The sequence below is a fragment of the Sander vitreus genome, chromosome 15 (assembly GCF_031162955.1).
Source record: "Sander vitreus isolate 19-12246 chromosome 15, sanVit1, whole genome shotgun sequence".
In the NCBI taxonomy this organism is placed as follows: domain Eukaryota; kingdom Metazoa; phylum Chordata; class Actinopteri; order Perciformes; family Percidae; genus Sander; species Sander vitreus.
Window position 1 is genome coordinate 13,682,447 of NC_135869.1, and position 18,317 is coordinate 13,700,763.

At 38.9% G+C, this 18,317-nt stretch overlaps 2 protein-coding genes across 2 annotated transcripts; one reads left to right on the plus strand and one right to left on the minus strand.

The window, feature by feature from the left end:
- Positions 1 to 245: 245 nt before the first annotated feature.
- tubg1 (tubulin, gamma 1) lies at positions 246 to 8,019 on the minus strand. The gene is made up of 11 exons (XM_078270531.1): positions 7,842 to 8,019; positions 7,315 to 7,427; positions 6,745 to 6,912; positions 6,583 to 6,651; positions 5,172 to 5,251; positions 4,935 to 5,061; positions 3,680 to 3,766; positions 2,903 to 3,052; positions 2,628 to 2,780; positions 2,361 to 2,522; positions 246 to 1,439 (listed from the first exon to the last, which is right to left on the minus strand). The coding sequence occupies exons 1-11, from the start codon at positions 7,888 to 7,890 to the stop codon at positions 1,242 to 1,244; spliced, it is 1,356 nt and encodes a 451-aa protein (XP_078126657.1). The 5' UTR covers positions 7,891 to 8,019; the 3' UTR covers positions 246 to 1,241.
- A 1,916-nt stretch (positions 8,020 to 9,935) lies between these two features.
- On the plus strand, positions 9,936 to 16,754 carry retreg3 (reticulophagy regulator family member 3). Its single transcript, XM_078269618.1, has 10 exons — positions 9,936 to 10,043; positions 10,250 to 10,525; positions 11,527 to 11,633; positions 12,016 to 12,046; positions 12,153 to 12,279; positions 12,616 to 12,700; positions 13,188 to 13,325; positions 13,727 to 13,809; positions 14,230 to 14,362; positions 14,452 to 16,754. The coding sequence occupies exons 2-10, from the start codon at positions 10,278 to 10,280 to the stop codon at positions 14,997 to 14,999; spliced, it is 1,500 nt and encodes a 499-aa protein (XP_078125744.1). The 5' UTR covers positions 9,936 to 10,043; positions 10,250 to 10,277; the 3' UTR covers positions 15,000 to 16,754.
- The last annotated feature ends 1,563 nt before the right edge of the window (positions 16,755 to 18,317 follow it).

Here is an 18,317-nt window from a genome sequence, read left to right on the forward strand (position 1 = left end):
GCCTCCCCCGAAGCTTTTTCTGGGTAAAAACAATAGCTGGTTGAGCAAGCGTTGCTAAGTGCCTTTACGTTCCCCTGTGGTAATGAGCCTTGACCAAGTTAGATGAATGGCCACCAATACACTGCAGCTCCAGGTGGGGGGGGGGGGTAAAAAGTGGCGTTTTATTATTTTGTACGCAAAGTAAAATGACCTTTACATACAACCTACAAGTGTGCCTTCAGATAACACCAAAAACATTTCAAATGGAAAATAGAAAATGTGTTTATTCATCCTTTCAAACAGGTCCAACACGCAAAGCTTTTTAGATTTCAATACCGTGAATACCAGTAAAACGGCTATTCCTTTAAGTATATTTACAGGCACCGAGATCCATCCTTGTACTCTGTTCACCTGTGCAAACTTACTTTCTCTATTGTACGTGACAAATGCTGTTAAATACCGATGCCGTTTGTATGGCAGGTATTTTAACATCACTTTTCGCTCAAGCCCAACTTCCACTCAACATTCTTGTTGATCATGTACAGCGGTAACAAATGAGCAAAGTGTATCAGCAGCAGACAAAGAGGTACAATAAAACCATGCCAGAAATGTCTAGGATGAAAAAACCTACATCAAACATCACGCAACACATTCTGGCAATCCTATTCCCATTATTCAAGGCAATCATTTCGTAGACAGTGGACGTTTTACTGTAAATCAACTGCACAAAAACTTAAGTATGGTATAAAATAGACTGAAAAAAGGCAACAGGTTACATTGCTGGAAAGAAATGGGCTACAAAGACGGGAAAGCTGAGTTTAGGAAAAAAGGAAAACAAAAATGTATAGATTGTTTTGTACGATTATATTGATGCTTTCTGCACATACTTGCAGGGAATAAGTACTCTTACTTTCACTTCACTGGACTGTTGGGCAAGGATTGTTTTATTAAACTGGGCTTGAGAATCTCATGGATGTGACACAGTCCAGTCCATTTTACTTTTTGGTTAATATAATAAAAGTGGCTGTTAACAGTCATCCTTCAGTCTCTTTTTTCAATTTTGAGACACATACTATCAAAAGCCAATAAATATTTTTTCAGAGAAGCAGCTATAGCCAAATACCTGTCTGTTTTGGGACACCTATATGTTGGAGAAAATATTTTTGAAAAAGTGAAGAAGGGACTTAAATTGAGTTAGAATAAACTAGCTAAGCATGTATGTTGACTGAGTTGTAATTAAGATAGAAGACAAAAGAGTCTGTTCACTGTTCTTGCGAGCCCCAGGAAATGTAGTCAGGCCGTGTGGCTGCGCTGTACTCGTCTATCAGCTGCTGGACCACTTCGCGAGAGTTGTCCAGCTCGTCAAAGTTTTCCTTGAATATGTCCTCTTTGCGGAACTGCTCCAGGAAGGCTTCACGCTTACGCAGTTTGTCATACTGCCGGCACGTCCGCTCAAACAGCTGTGGGACAGCAACGGATAAGTTTCAGGTTCTTATTCTGACTTTTTTAAAACTTGCACACTTTCAGTTTTATTTTTAACTTCCAGGCTACCAGAAAGGAAAATTAAATGTATGACTTCACTGAAACTTCCTTGGATGACTGTATTTCCCCATACTTAAATTTAAGACCTAAAATAATGAAAGAAAAAAAGTTTGATTTGGGCATTATATATATATATATATATATATATATATATATATATATATATATATATATATATATATATATATATATATATATATATATTATATATATTATATATTTATTATATATATTATATATTTATATATATAATATATATATATATATATATATATATATAATATATATATATATATATATATATATATAATATATATATTATATATATATATATATATATATATATATATATATATTATATATATATATATATATATATATATATATATATATATATATATATATATATATATATATATATATATATATATATATATATATATATATATATATATATATATATATATATATATATATATATATATATATATATATATATATATATATATATATATATATATATATATATATATATATATATATATATATATATATATATATAAAATATTTTATATATATTTTTGACATCACAGGACTGCATTTTCCCTCAACTTCACAGCTCATGTTTTAAACCAGCAAAAGGGGGAAAAAAAGAAATTTGACAGGATGAGGATGATGATGATGAAAAGCCAAATTGTTGTAACTGCTTGAACTTCAGTTTTAGGTTCAAGTATTGACTCAGAACAAACAAAGGCACAGGTCTCAACTATATAAATACACACTGGTGAAGAATGTAACCGAACAGGCTGAGGTGATGCAACTCTAAGATGAGCACTTACAGAGGAGATACTTGTGTGGTTGGCCATCATTAGGCCGCTGACTCGGTGGGCCGAGGGCAGGTACGGGGACTTCCTGGACAAAGCCACCTGGATGCTGGCGGGACCCCACGGAATGAAGCTGGCAAGTTTGCGCTCCCTGATCCTTTGGAGGCTTTTATGCACCTACAGTAGAATATAATACGCCTGAATACTCTCCAAACATGTTAAGTAATTCAGAATTTATAAGAATATAGATTGACACCTCACACACATACTGTGCACTCGTACCTGTGTGGGGTCGACCTCTCCCTGGATGATGTTAAGGATGGCAATGTAGCAGTGGCTCGGCTGTCTCTCTCTTCCTGTGGACACCATCACGTTCTTGGGTTGCAGAAGCCTCCTCATCACATCCAGCACTGTGGTTTTCCTCACACTAGCAACCTGAAAATGGACATTCAGTATTTGAAATATTAACTGCTAATTGCAAGAATACTAAAATTACAATCCACTGATGCTGGGTTAACATGAAAACATTTTGCACCATTTGGTTTTATTTCACTCACCGACTGGTCAGTAGTAAGCGGAGTGTACCCAGTCATAAGGAAGTGGAGGCGGGGTGTGGGGATGAGGGATGCTATCAGGCCAATAAGGTCGTTGTTCATGTAGCCTGGGTAACGCAGGGTGGTTGTGCTTGCAGACATGATGGTAGAAACCTGTGTGTATGACAGTTCAGTTAGACAGAGTTTAATTAACTACAATCCGCTAAGAGCTTACAATTAAGTTTTAAAAAGGAGTAAGAGTTGAGAAATAATTTGAATTTTTGTTTCTGCACGATGTGTAAAATGTCTACTTCATGAAATATTGTTCTTACAACACACAAAAAGAGTACTTTCAGTCAAAAGGTGACAACAATAGCTGTCCAATGCGGTTTCAATTCAATTCTTCCTGCATTTTGCATTAAAATCTGGAATAAATATGTAGATTTTCATTTCTTGGCCACATCGACCAGCCCGAAAAAGGAATGCAGCCTAAATTCAAAATCTCTAAGTGTGGCTCCAAGCAAGCTGACATACCATTTGGAAAGTGCAGCCCTGTGCAACTCATTTCCAAGAAAGTTGAAATCCAGGCTGACGTGCAACCGACTCGCCAAACTAGTTTGTAATTTTTTAAGTGAGCAGCATGAATCTAGTACAGCCTGTCTCAACGTTTGCCTTTGTTTAAATACAGTCAGGTAGACTGCAATCTCTGAGACTAAGACTAAAACCTGCTGACTGACGAGCTGTGAAAACAACTGGAGGAGGAGGTAGAGGTTGTAACACTGAGTGGCGTCTCTCACTCACCAGCTGATTGATCTGGGAGAACGAGGGGTTCTGGATACGCAGCCTGTCTGTGGCGATGCGATTTAGAGCTGTGTTATCCAACACCACCTAATATACAACACACAATGAGAGAAATGGGGCAATTATTAGACAAATGAAAACATAACAGAAAAGAAGAGCTTCAGCACAACAACATAGTGAAGAAGGTCAAAACACTGCTGCCATGTTAAAGAAGAAGAACGAGGATATCAGAGTAATGACGCAGTCAAAGAACCTCTTAAGGAGCAACACAGTGTGCGGTTGTTAGCAGAGTTGAACATAAAAGACGCACTGTACAGTTGCAAAAGGGGGGCCGATTCTATTAGCTTTCTGGCTAATTTAATCAACATGAGGGCCTTATGCAAGACCCTGGAGGAAGTAGGTATTAGAGAGGAAACACCATTATACTGTTAGAGCATCTCAGACTAACAATCACCAATTTAAGACTGAGTTTTATGAAGTTTGATTGCAGCTGGCACTGCAGTTAGCTTCTTTATTAGTCTGCTACACAAGCGCTGAGGTGGCCTAAAAAGTAAGATTTTCAACAAACGAACTGGCAGAGTGTGTGTGTGTGTGTGTGTGTGTGTGTGTAAACATTAGACTATATCTAAAGGGGACTGTAAGCCTAAAATGTATCACAATATCAGGTACATAACCTTAAAAGACAAGTGACAACTGGGTAGTCAAATTACAAAACCACAGAGGATGAAGTAACAATCTGTCTTCATATTTGTGATGGGTTTCTTTTTCTTTTTCGTGTGGAGTATTCCTTCAATCACAACATTAAACAAACCCAGCCAAAACTAGTCCACTGGATTTTATTTTTTTCCTGGCACTGAGACTGAAGTGTGTAATAGACCTGTGAGACTTAATTAAACTTAATTTTTTAGAGTTTCATGTGTCTTTGATGTCTTAACAGCTTGACATGTGTACTAGCAGTTACTTGCTGCGTTTTGACCCGTAACATTTACGTCAGAGCACATGAGGCCAAATTTATTTAACAGTCTGACATCACGTCATAATTTAGTTGGCCGCTTTTTTGTAAAATTTGTTTCGCTAAGCTACCATGTTTTATTTTGACTTTGTTTGTCCAAGTGGCACAATTACAAGCTAACCATGGCTTGTATAAAAATGTGTTTCATTCCATCTTGTGAGGTTATTTAGAGCCATGGCTGCGTTGTGAAGCAAAGTGAGCAATGGGATTAAGCAACATCCATCCATGAGTGCTGCTGCTCACCACGCAGTCTGCATTCTGTGTGAGCCTCTTCAGTGTGAGCAGTGAGTTGTACGGCTGAACGACCACATCACTCATCTCGTCCTGGTTTGGGAAAACAGAGTAAGTCTGCACCAGCTTCTTTGGGTATCTGGAGATCAGAAAATATGCATGTATATTATTCACACAAACCAGGTAACGAGAAAATGTTTTGACTAAAAAAAAATTGTTGTTGTTGTTGCTGCATGTGTGTTTGTGGACCTGTCATTGAGTTTCTCCAGCAGATAGGATCCCAGCCCCGAACCAGTCCCCCCAGCAATGGAATGACACAGGACAAACCCCTACAAAGACAAAGAGTTACTCATTACTGGCAGTTCACATTTACAGCTACAGCATGTGCCACGTGTGTATAAAGATTACCGTGAACTCTACAAATGCAACAAACAAAAAAACGACTGTGCGTGGGTGAGCAAATGCCTCTCTTCCTAGGTACTTATATAATTGAGAGTGCAGCCCCACCTCACAAATAGGCTCCCTTACCCCCCAACACAGCCCTGTAATACCTGCCTTCTACACTCGCCCGGCTATTATCACCAGACATTCTACACGCCACACCCTGCCAACATACACATGCTCACGGCAGCTCGGCCTACCTTCTTATCCAATGCACACATGAGTGCACACACTAAATAATAATGTGGGGTCATAATGTGAATGAGAGGGGAAATGTGAGTGTTATTTTATGGGAGGCTGGCAGCTGAAGAAAGTTCACCAAAAAGAAAGAGGCTAAGAATAATAGTGAGGCATTGGTGGGCCTTTGCCATTTTTAAGATGTCAGGCACTGGCACCATTTTAACAGTTTTGATCAAGTCACTCTTTTCTAAGAGTCTGACTGAAAGAATAAAAGAAGTAATGTTTAAGTACAATCAAGACTTCCTTGTTATTATTCAGACCATGGATGAATTACTGAAAGGGTCTACCGGGCACAGGCCCAGAGGCTCAAGAGGTCAGGGTGCTACATGAGCTTCACCTCCAAAATGTCACTAAAAGAGACAAAAATCAACCACAAACAAATGTTATTTGTAGTCGTTTTGCATCTTTCAGTCTGGGTATTTTGCTCCTATGTAGGAGGAATTAGGGGCCTTTTCTGTGTCCAGGGCCCCAGTGTTTCATAATTTGTCCGTTATTCAGACGATATTCCTTCCGTTTCTACAGGTTCAACCGGAAATGAACTCATCACATTAACTACAAGCAACGAATATTTTCTTGCGTGTTCGAAGTTCAGGTTCCAGTTGCAAGTTGCTATTGATTGGGATAAGAGTTGAAGACTATACTATGTAATATTTATTTTTCAGATTATTTTTTTGGGGCATTTTTAGGCCCTTATTGACAGGACAGCCGAAGACATAAAAGGGGCGAGAGAGGGGGAAATGACATGCAGCAAAGGGCCGCAAGTCGGAGTTGAACACGGGCCCGCTGCGTCGCGGAGCAAACTATATATGGACGCCCGCTCCACCAACTGAGCTATCCAGGGGCCCACTATGTAGTATTTCTACACTCAGCAATATCACATTACTTTTAAATCAGTTTTTTTTTTAAATTCCAAACAGCCACAGCCCCGATCACTCCCAGCCCCAGGGACAGTCGTTATGTGATAAATTGGAAAACTTGCCTCCAGACTGTCACTGCCATCTGCCTCCCGATCAATGATGTCAAAGATGTCTTCTTGGATTTTTTTGCCCTAGAGGGAACAAAAAAATCCGCAGAATTTTACATGCATAACATTTTTATTTCTTAGGGTTAAAGAAAGAAACATGTCATTTCCAGTGATCACCTGTGAATATCCACTAGCCCAGTTGTTCCCAGCGCCTCCACCATGCTCAGAGAGGTAGATGTTCTCTTGGTTGTAAAGGTTTGCATAAGGAGAGTTGAGGATGGAGTGGATCACTCTCGGCTCCAGATCCAAGAGAACTGCGCGGGGGATGTAGTGCTCATCGTCAGCCTGCGGAGTTTTATGAATAACCAGGAATTAGCTGGTCATACTGCACAAGAGAGCTGCAAAGATGAATCGATTAAACGATTAGTTGTCAACTATTAAATTATTCACCAACTATTTTGATAATTGATTAATTGGTTCAAGTTCTTTTTTTATGAAAAAAAAAAGTCAAAGTTCTCTAATTGCAGCTTCCCAAATGTGAATCTTTTTCTGGTTTCTTCACTCCTCTATGACAGTAAACTGAATATCAAACTACAACCACTCCATCTAGTGGCACATAATGTTGTTGCTATTTAAGCATCATCCGAAAAAGACTGAATTTACAATGGTGTGCAGAAAAGATACTAATTTTGTAACTCATGATGTGAGAGATAATGAAGAGAAGCAGTCAGTGTTTGCACCAATTACCTGATAGAAGAACACATCCTTTCTGTCAGTCCCTTCAGTTGCAAACTCCTCAACAATCCCCTCGGGACTGATGCCATGCTCTGCACACAGCTGCTTCCAAAATTCAAAACCAACTGCAAAACACATAGAGGAGCAGGTTAGCAAAAACGTTAACGTTAGGTCACGTTAATATGTCGTCTATGACTGTAACGTTACGAACTTATTAGACAAACAGTATCGTTATCTGAATGACACTGCATAGATAACGTTAACGCTAGTTAACGGTAACTTGCATTAACGTTAGATTACATTTGCTATGTAACGTTAGAGAGACTATTACACAAGTCAGCTAAACTAGGTTATACTGTCGCTGTTTGTGTTATGTTTTGATCTTAGCTTGATACTAGCACTTAGCTAGCCAACGCCATTACATGACAGATCATCTTAGCTAGCTAGTTCATTTATTGTACATTGGCTAACGTTATAAGGTTCTCATGGAAGCAGAGGGATAGCTAGCAATCTTAACCTTAACCTCGTCTTTCACGTACTTTGATTTCCACATTGTCCAAGCTGCAGCGTTATGATTTCCCGCGGCATGTTCAGTCTCCAGTTGCTCTTTATTTAGCTAGCCTCTTTGCTAGCTAAATAATACAAGAAATATGTAGCTAGACTGCTGCTCAAGCCACTTTACCACCACCACTAGTCCTTGCCGCTTGCAAATTTGTGTTTTTTAGGATGGTAAAGGCATGACCCGTCCTTTTCTGCCTCTGATTGGCTAGCACTCGTTGCCTACCTTGGTTGGATTGGTTAGGTTTAGGCATGAGGAGTGAGATTGGTTAGGGTTAGAGTAAGAATGCCAGGGTAAGCCAATCAAAGACAGAGTAGGGCGGGCTATGCCTTCGCCATCCTAGGAAAATAAATATCGCTTCCCGCTCTGCGCTTGGTGCTGATGTGACGCATGGATGACGCTCCAAGCAGAATTTTCTTCCCTTTAATGGCGGATTGCTAACCGACATTAAAGGTGCCTGCCGCCACCTACTGTATCGGAGCGTGTTAAGCCAAGCAGACACATTCAAAGCAGAAGGCCTGGAAGTTAATTTACAAGCATCATTTTACGCCAACCAATTACCACATTTGGAATAACAAGGATATTCAATATAAAAATAAATCTCTGTATTATGGAAATTGGGTTGCAAATGGTATTGTATTGGTAAAACAACTCCTTAATGCTGACGGGCAGTTATTAAAGTATAATGAATTCCTCTCCAAATTCCGGTTTGCAGTCACTCCAAGAGAATATGCAATAGTTGTTGATGCTGTGCCGAGGAGTGTGCTGCAACTTTTTAGAGGTTCAGTAATATCAGTGATCAATCCGCTTAGTAGTGGTATATTCCTTGGGGGGATTGACATTACCAAGAATAAATGTTCTAATAAACACATCAGGAATTGTATACAAGAGGTAACTCTGCCCTCAGGAAGATTCTTTTGGGTTTCAATCTTTGGAGAAATGAACTGGCAAAAAATCTGGTTAATTGGTGACAAATTTTGTCTTAATAACAAAGTAAAAGAGGTTTCTTTTAAAATCTTACATAAAATATATCCAGCAAAAAGGACATTAAGGAGATTTAAACTTGATATTGAATATTCTTGTACTTTCTGTGAACTAGAAGAAGAAACAATATGTAATTTGTTCTTTCACTGTATCTATACTAAAATATGTTGGGTAGATGTTCAACATCTTATAAGACGGAACACTAGGCTATCAATTCAATTTAAAGATAAAGATATTTTTATTTGTTTTGAAGGCAATGAGTTGGACAATGATGTTGTTTATTTTGTTCAATTAATCTTGTTATTGGGGAAATTACACATTCACAAGAAGAAATGGGCGGACTCCAAACCAAGCTTTGAACACTTCTTTCCAGAACTGCAACAATACGGCAACACTATAAAATACATTAAAAATAAGAAGGCAATTAAGACTGGAAGTGTGTTTAAAAAATGTCTCATGTGCCGGTGATACATTTGACTTAATATGTACTGTACTTTTCTACTTTTGTATTTATTTTCTACATATATTTTTCTTTGTATATGCACCTCTGGTATTGACTATTTATATATGTACATACTGGCGATGTACCTATGTTCTTTACTAAATAAATTAAAAAAATAAATAAAGAAAATAAAAAAAATAAAAAACATTCAAAGCAGAACATCCGGGAAAGATGTACGGTTTACGTACTTGTAATCAGAGCTCTGCTGCATACAGTTCAAAATCGTAAACTGTATAAAATAGGTCACAGCGGACTTGTGCTTCTGATTGACATTTCAATGATTTAGGATACATAACACGTTATGTATCATCTTGTTGCACATAAAACCCACTAACATTACATAGCTACCGAATCGGAAGCGACAGAGCCTCTTAACAAACGAACTTTATTTAGTTCGTACAAAGCCATACAAAACCATGAAGGATACACAAGAGAAAATAAAATGGGTACATGAATATTTTAACCTAAAATATGTTTTCATGATGGATTGCTGACTTGTTTGTCAATGTAGCCTACTGCTTCAAAGTAAACAACATTCCTAAAGATTCCTATTCCACCTGAACGCAGCATGACACGAGCTCGTCGTGCAGATTCTGATTGGGCTGCTGAGTACTGAGGAAAAACAGGTGACGCCATATTGTCAGCTTCCGAAGAAAGCGCAACCAGGCGCAACATTTCTGCAAACATGACAAAATAGTACGTGTCATCTTATTTTAAAACGTTTGAACACAGTTTTTGATAACATGCTTGTTTGTAATACAATTAGGTGTTTAACACGATGATTCAGCAGGCGAGGCTAGCTGTTAGCTCGATGTTGTTGTGAGTGGTGCTGCTCCGTGGCGCTGTGGTGTCCCTCATGTAATGTTAACGTTACCTGTTTCTATTATGTCTTTTTTTTACAGGCAGACTTTATCGACCGTAAACGCTAAAATGGCGTACATTGGGGCAATGGAAGACGCATCTCTGAATGATTATTCTGCCCAGCAGGCGTCCAGTGTCTGCCTGCGAAGTCGACCATGCTCCAGCGAGAGAGACGGTCAGGTACGGGCTGTCAAAGCTGCTCTTCAGTCTAGGTTGGGGCCCTACGAGCCCGTCCTGACCTACCTACAGTCTGTCCTAGTGTGGGAAAGACCCTTACAGTGTGTGCTTCTCTACACTGTAGTCAACGTTGTGTTCTGGTGAGTTTCAGCGCAAACTTAGTTCATTTTGATGGTAACATTGTTCTGTCTCCCTAGTCTGTTTGTTTGTAGTTTGTGCCAGTGTTATACATTCAGACAATACAGAAGCTGTTTGGTCGTTGGGCGAAAGCCAATGTGACCGCCAGCAGCTGGTGCTTTTACACGATGCAAATGTGTCACCTGTCAATTCAAGACAAGACAGATGGCTGGCTAGTAGTACTATTTATAGACACACTCTACAAATACTTCTACCTTAACTCTAATGTTTCTCCTAACCGAACTGGTTTCTTAATCTTGATAACAGCATGATGTCGTGGATTATCCTCTTTACCAGTGCCCTTGTTGCTGCGAGTGTGAGGCTGTACATTTAGGTTAAATCTGCAATTTACAGATCAGTGTGTTGTCAGTACAAAAGTAAGAGGAAATTCATTTTTAGTGTGAAACAGCAAATCCTATGAGGAATTAAGCACATGTCTGTGAATATCACTCTATTTTTTTATCATGTGAGATTGTATTCACTCAGCCATTAGGCCAGCCCTAAACTCAGAAATGTACTCAAACAAGAAAACCAAGAAGAATTACTTAGACGTTTGTATTTTATGTAACTAACTGTAGCTACTAATTACACTGCTACCCTAAATACCAACACACCTCGCTCTGCCAACAAAATCTTGGTTAGGTTAATCCCTAACTGCTGATTGGCAGAATTCTGTAACATTGTTGTGGTCAACACATTTTGAGATCTTGTGATTTTGTGAAGTGGAGCAACACTTTAATTGTTGAGGCCCAAGGAAGTGAAATCCATTTGTGTAAAAGTGGGCAACAAGCACCTGAAACAACACTATTTAGATGTAGCTTTTCCATTGTTAGTGGATGGGAATTTTATTTATCAGTTCTTCCCTTATTTGAATTTTGTAACGTTGTTTGTCCTTTACTCATGGGGTAACAGGCATTAGAAGTACTGTCTTTTCATGTGTTTGCTCTTTTTTTATTCCCCTCAGGTTCTTTGCCCTGACCTCACTGCGCCTGCTGTTCCTGCTGGCTTCTGGTCTGGCTGTGATTGTCTTTGTTGATACCTGGAGAAATAAGATCTGGCCAGAGATTGGAGGTGGTACCAGTTGCTTTTTATGGGGGCTCTTTATATCTCTCTGACATATTCTGTTCTTTTCCTTTACTTTCCTGCATTCATTGTACCATATAGCATTCCCCATGTTGCTGTGATTGCAACAAATGAACTCTGTCAGAATAGATATGCCACCAGTCAGCAGCCCTAAACTCTGGACTTTGCAAATTATTTGTATTACATCTGGAACAGTTAATCTCCCAAACCTGTGTTTGAACGTGTGTAACATACCAAGTGTGCAAGGTTCCAAAGAGATCAAAGACTGGAGACATGCTTGATGAAACAGTGCAACACAATTTGGACTACTTTTTATATATTGTACTCTCAATTTGTTTCCTAAAGTGATGAATGTTTTCTCTCTCCACAGTCAGAAACCGGGACGAATCAGAAAATGAGAGGTTTGTTACTGTAACCACCAGCCAGTATTCCAACAACAATAATAACGGTAAATAAAAAAGTAGAAAGCAGGTAAAGGTTTTAATCATTTTCTCTATTTTTTTCCAGCTGGGGTCTGGTGCAACCTGGCATCCTCAGTGTGCCTGAACTGTGCCACCACATCGCTGAGGCCTGGGTCAGTGGAGCCGTTATCGCATCCAGTGCGGTGCAGTACAAACAACATAACCCTGGCAAGGTAAGGACAACACACAATATGAAGAAAATCTCTCATATAGATATACATATATAATGTATATTTAACGTGTGTGTGTGTGTGTGTGTGTGTGTGTGTGTTGTATGTCACATTTAATTTCATAAATATTCAAAATCTGATTACTCTCATCTAATCTCATTATTCTCACACTAGGGACCGGAATCCACCCCATATTATAATTATAGTGAATGAATGATTGAGTGAATGTCAATATGTTGTCCAGCCCTATCCTGGTTGTAAGCATTGGATACATGCACCATAGTCAACATGTATTGTAGGTGCTGACTTGATTCCATATGTGTTGTTGCCCTGTGTCAGTTCTGCATCCTGACCTGTGGAGTCTTCGCCTGCTTGGCTGTGGTTGGACGCTACATTCCTGGATTGGTGCTCTCATACTCTGCTGGTGAGTCTCAGCAGTTTAATCAGTCCTAACTACAGATCCAGGCTCCTTCACAGGACCACGTTAGCGAGGAAACTCAGCTGACTGGTTCTATTAAAAAATACATGGGTGGTGAAACCAGATATGTGGGGCCTAGCCTGGGAGGTGATTAAAGCCATTAAGAGGCACACAAGGAAGGAAGGAAGCAAGCAAGCAAGCAAGCAGAAAGTTAAGGAGGTCAGACTGAGACTGGGCTAACCTCCAACCATGTAGGCTGGAGAGTCTGGGAGGCAAGAGCTGCCAAGGCCCTCTACTCTGACGTCTGAAACGATCCACAGCAGCTCTACATGTCAACTCCCTGCTGCTTCCTCTGCCCCACCTTGCCTTTGTCTCTAGTAATTCAGAAACGGAATCTGTACAGAACATAAACAAACACAGCTTTGTCTTACCATGTATACTAAACAACTCCCTCTTTCTTTATAATGACTAGTATTATGTTTCTCTCGTCTAGTGTGGGCTACTCTCCTGGCTCCTCTGGGAGCCTATCACAGGGTTTTTCAGCATGTGTGTGTGAAGCTGGATCCAGTCCTGCAGCGACTGGACTTCAGTGTTTGTGGATACATGATGTCAAAGCCTATTGATAATCAGTGTAAGTAGTACATGATTTTTTTTTTATCCGACTACCTTTTGATATTTAAAACTTGCTGATGCTGACATGCTGATTTGACACTGCAAATTTAATGAAAATAAAGTCAAAGCCACAACTGAACCATAATAATACATGTAACGTCATAACTTTCACATTTATTTTACTACTAACAGTGTTGTTTGTTCAAATAACACTTCAACGTGGTTTCACTGCATTAGATAAATGTGATGTCATCAGGCTGCTCATTTGTAGCCAGCAACTGACATATTGTTGATGCTTTATTGCCCTCTGGTGGCACAAAACCACATGCTTTTGCTTTTACTTGTTAAGCTGATTACATGCGCTGTTTGTGACTGTAAATGTAAAAATGTTCTCTGTATGTTTGTCATTCTTCTCTGCAGTCCTGCGGAGGCCTCTCCGTGGTTTCGCCTCAGGTAAAGACAGTGATAGTGAGGAGGAGGAGTTGGCTGCTTTCTGCCCAACGGTAAGTCTGTTTAACTCCCAAACTCTATATTTTAATCAAACTGCCACTAATTCTGTTGATATTGCACTTAAGGCTCCATAAATGGACTGTTGGTTACTAAAGGCATCTTAAATTAAGCACCCCCCTAAGTGTGGACGGTGTATGTTATAAAATAAAATATACAGATAAAATATTCACTACATACCGATGGCTTTGTATTTCAGCACAGTGTTAGTTATAGTAGCGCATCTGAGCCACTTCCTGTTGGGGTTAAGAAAATTCACATGATGTGCTGTGTCTGTCATGTGCCTGTGTATTTACAGACGGTATGAGAGCAAAAAGAGAGAGAACTAAACAGTAACAGAGAAAGTTTGCAACCCTTTTATAGCAGAGCAAAGGGTAAAAGCATATAAAAATCTTAAAATCTGCCGTTTCTCCCAGTTTGATGATGCTGTTGTTGCCAAGGAACTTGCACTGACCGACTCTGAGCACTCTGATGCTGAGGTGTCCTACACTGACAATGGAACATTTAACCTATCGCGTGGCCAGACCCCACTCACAGAGGGCTCTGAGGGTAAGAACGCAGACATTGCAGATTTACCCCTCCTTTATTTTCTGGTTGGTTCTTTTCCCTCACCGTGTCCCTGTCTGTATTTTGGTCAGATTTTGACAGACACAGTGATGCTGAGGAATCCTTTGCTCAAGACCTGCCAGACTTCCCCTCCATAAACCCTGATGCCACTTTGATGGATGACGACGATGACACAAGCATAGGTCTACCTAGTCTGGCTTTGTCTGGGCTAGTTAGTCACCGGGCTTCAGTGCTGGATGTAGATGCTCATTTTGATTCAGATCAGGAGGATCTGGATGAAGAACTTTCTCTCAGTGGCCTGCCACCAGCTTCTGATTTCGCCGGAGACTTGGCTGGAGTCATTGCCAGCAACATGATCCAAGCAGCGCTGGCCGGGGCAATGCAACCTCGGCGTCCTGCTACCCGGCGCAGAGAAGGCCCACCCAGGGCCGGGGTCCGCCGAAGCTACCGCAATCAGTCCAGCTCCGAGCTAGACACAGACATGGACGGAGAGGACTTTGAAATGCTGGATCAGTCTGAACTGAACCAGATGGATCCACTTGGAGGAGGAGCGGGTACTAGACAGGGAGAGAGCCAGGGGTCTAACTTCTTGTCTAACCTGCTGGGTAAACCACAGTGAGTGTGTGTGTGTGTGTGTGTGTGTGTGTGTGTGTCTTCATGGGCAGTGTTGATGAGCTGTGAGTGTGTGAAATGATTTTAGGATCCAGCAGCCCTGCTCCTGATTGGCATCAGTTTTATCACTGTGAAGAACTAAAAAAAATTTTTTTTCCTTTTTAAAAAAACAAACTCTTTCCTCCCTTTCTTTTAAACCCTGATCATTCAGAAAATGTTTACTTTGTAGGCTGAGCAATAGGAAATGCAACAATAAACATATTCAGACATTTTCTTTAAAAACCAGCATTATTGAGCCTCGTTGCAGTCTTGCAATTACAGTATGTGCACCCATAAGTTCCTAGGGTACATGTTAAATATAGAACAGTGTTCTTCAAATCTTTTCTACCTGGAGATCGAGACATACAGGGCTATTCAACATCGGACCAAATATGACATTCCCGTTGGTTGAGCTGAGCCATGTGACTTTGATAATGACATTATGGAACATCATTACTTATTAAAGTTCATTGTAACAGCTGAGTTAGATGAATCAACCTTTTAATTTTTCCATCACAAGAACCAGCAGTTTATGTTGATGTTAGTGTTCTGCCATCCTTTCAAGTGACGTGGCTCTTAGATGATATATTTAATGTTACAGGTTTACAGATTTTAATTTTAGATTTTAAAACGCAGCAATTTTCTTCCATAACGAAGATGAATACTATTTGGATAAACGTTTCAGTTCTCTGTATTTTCTTTCCTTTTTTCCTTTCTGCTGTCTAACATATGAAGACATTTCATGCATTTTTGGGAGCTGATTTTCTTTTTCCTTAAATAATGTCCCATTACAATCTTATATAATATAATATCTGAACTGGAGTAACAGTTGATGTTATGCTTGTTCATTGTATTTATGAACTTGTGCCCCAGCAGGGGGAGGTCTGTTTCGTTTCTCTGTGTGAGTAAGTTTAGAATATTTTTCATTTTCCTGCCCTTAAATACAGCTCAATGACATGTCCATGTTTAATACCTTGAACGAGCCCTCAGCTTTATCTTTTTCCAAATTAATATTTAAACAAATGTCTTAAAATCTATGTAGCATCCTTTTATTTCATGTAGTTGACAGTCATGCTGAACTTTTTGAGAGAAAAATTAAATGTTCATTTCATAGATATTTTACTATTTTAATGGGGAAACATGTTTACATCAAATTTAGGTATAGAAAGTTATCCTTATATCCTTTTTTTGAATTGTTCGTATGTGAAGGTTGAAAGTTGTGGTTAGAGTGATTTCCTTTTGATGGACAAACTACAGTATGTCAAAACTTTACTGTGGAATTGACACTTAACACTTAAATGAGCCACAGTTAAGCTTTATTAAAAATGAAATATAAATGCTGGGTTTATAAAAGTGGAAAACACATGCTCTTTTTAATTGTGTTACTTTAAGAGGAAATTATAGCTTCAAAAGATTTAGCTCAATAGAAAATATTGCTGGATCCACATTCATGGAGGTAAAGTAGAAAAAAAGTGCATCGACTGAAATTGCTGGAATTTTAAGGCTGAAAGAAGATGAGGAGGAGGAATTTTTTAGTCGTTTGACTTGGTTTGGCCACCTTTTGTTAACCAGAATGTTGCTCATTGCTGCTCCATGAAGAGTCAGTTCCTCAGTATGATGGGGATTGATAATGTAATGTGCATAGTAGTGTATTTTCTTCGCTGTAACTGGTTTTGATATGTTTTGATGTGCAAATCATATTGAATAAAATGTTTCCAATAAAGTTTGTCTTTGGTATTATTTCATGTGACAGGAGGTGAAAGGTGTACAGTAATCTCAGATGAAGGTCTTGAGACCATTCTCAGCCATGGCACGCCATACATACCTTACATTCTCCAACAACATGGAACATTTGAATGGTGGCACTTTGATCAATCAAAACAGTTGACCAAACTTAACAGGAAAATTTGAGAGTAAATGGGATACTGTAATGTAGAGATACTCTTACTACTGTGTTTAAAAGTGGCATGATGTCTTTAAACACAATAAATATAGCATGTTATGTTTTATGACATACTATACAATTACTTTTTATAACTTATGACACACTATACTATGACTGTTATTCTGTGAATGCTGATTCAGCACCATTAACAGTATTGTTATCCGATTCTTCCAGACAATTTCCGGTCGCCTACTACTACTGCAGGTCACTGGTTCAAGTTCCCCCATGGACCAAAGAATGGAATGTAGACTGGTAGCTGGAGATGTACCAGCAGTTGCAGCCCCCTCCCTCTCATCTCTCCATTTGTGCATGTATAGGACCTGAGCATGTGTTGTATTTGATTAATGATTATTATTAAATTATTAGGTAGGCAGTACAGATTGTGACCCTTGGTTCGATACCCAGTCCAGGCTGGGCCTTTTTGTATGGAGTTTAAATGTTCTTCCAGACTTTCTTTGACATACTATACTATGAATTGTTCATAACGTTTTCAACATACTATACTATGACTTTGTTATGACTTATTCGACATACTATACTATGACTTTTTTACTATACTCAACTATTAGTTTTTATCACTTTTTTCGACGTACTATACAATGACTTTTATTGGCATACTATATTATGACTTTTGATAGTTTTTTTTGACATACTATACTATGACTTTTTATCACTTTTTTCGACATACTATACTTTTACTTTTTGAAAACTTTTTTCAACACACTATGACTTTTTCTATACTATGACTTTTTAATGTCTTTTTTCGACATGCTATAGTATGAGTTTTTTTCGACATACTACGCTATGACTTTTTTCGACATACTATACTATGAGTTTTTCGACATACTATACTATGACTATTTTTGACCTACTATACTTTGACTTTGTTATCACTTTTTTCGACATACTATACTATGACTTTTTTTGGACGTACTTTATTCGGTGGCATTATGGTTCAGTGTCAGCAATGATAAAACTACACCAGTGGCAGTAGCTCATCCATAGGGATCCACTATGACTTTTTGATCACTTTTTTCAGCATACTATACTATAATTTTTTTATCTCTTTTTTCGGCATACTATGCTATGACTTTTTTATGACTTTTTTCGACATACTATACTATGAATTTTTTCAACATGCTATACTATGAGTTTTTTGACATACTATACTATGACTATTTTTGACCTACTACACTTTTACTTTGTTATCACTTTTTTTGACATACTATACTATGACTTTTTTCAGACATAGCACAGCTCATCCATAGGGAGTTGGGTTGGGAACTTGAGAGTTGCTGGTTCAAATCCCTAATTGACCGAAGGTCGGAATGTAGATTGGTA

What these genes read in the sequence shown, in the direction of transcription:
- tubg1 (XM_078270531.1), bottom strand. Translation starts at nt 7,890, where the DNA reads ATGCCGCGGGAAATCATAACGCTGCAGCTTGGACAATGTGGAAATCAA. An exon ending in TGGACAATGTGGAAATCAAA is followed by an intron (nt 7,428 to 7,841) that starts GTACGTGAAAGA and finishes TGTGTTTTGCAG; the next exon opens with TTGGTTTTGAATTTTGGAAG. An exon ending in CGCTTACTACTGACCAGTCG is followed by an intron (nt 2,781 to 2,902) that starts GTGAGTGAAATA and finishes GTCCATTTTCAG; the next exon opens with GTTGCTAGTGTGAGGAAAAC.
- retreg3 (XM_078269618.1), top strand. Translation starts at nt 10,278, where the DNA reads ATGGCGTACATTGGGGCAATGGAAGACGCATCTCTGAATGATTATTCT. An exon ending in GGTGCTCTCATACTCTGCTG is followed by an intron (nt 12,701 to 13,187) that starts GTGAGTCTCAGC and finishes TCTCTCGTCTAG; the next exon opens with TGTGGGCTACTCTCCTGGCT. An exon ending in AAAGCCTATTGATAATCAGT is followed by an intron (nt 13,326 to 13,726) that starts GTAAGTAGTACA and finishes TCTTCTCTGCAG; the next exon opens with TCCTGCGGAGGCCTCTCCGT.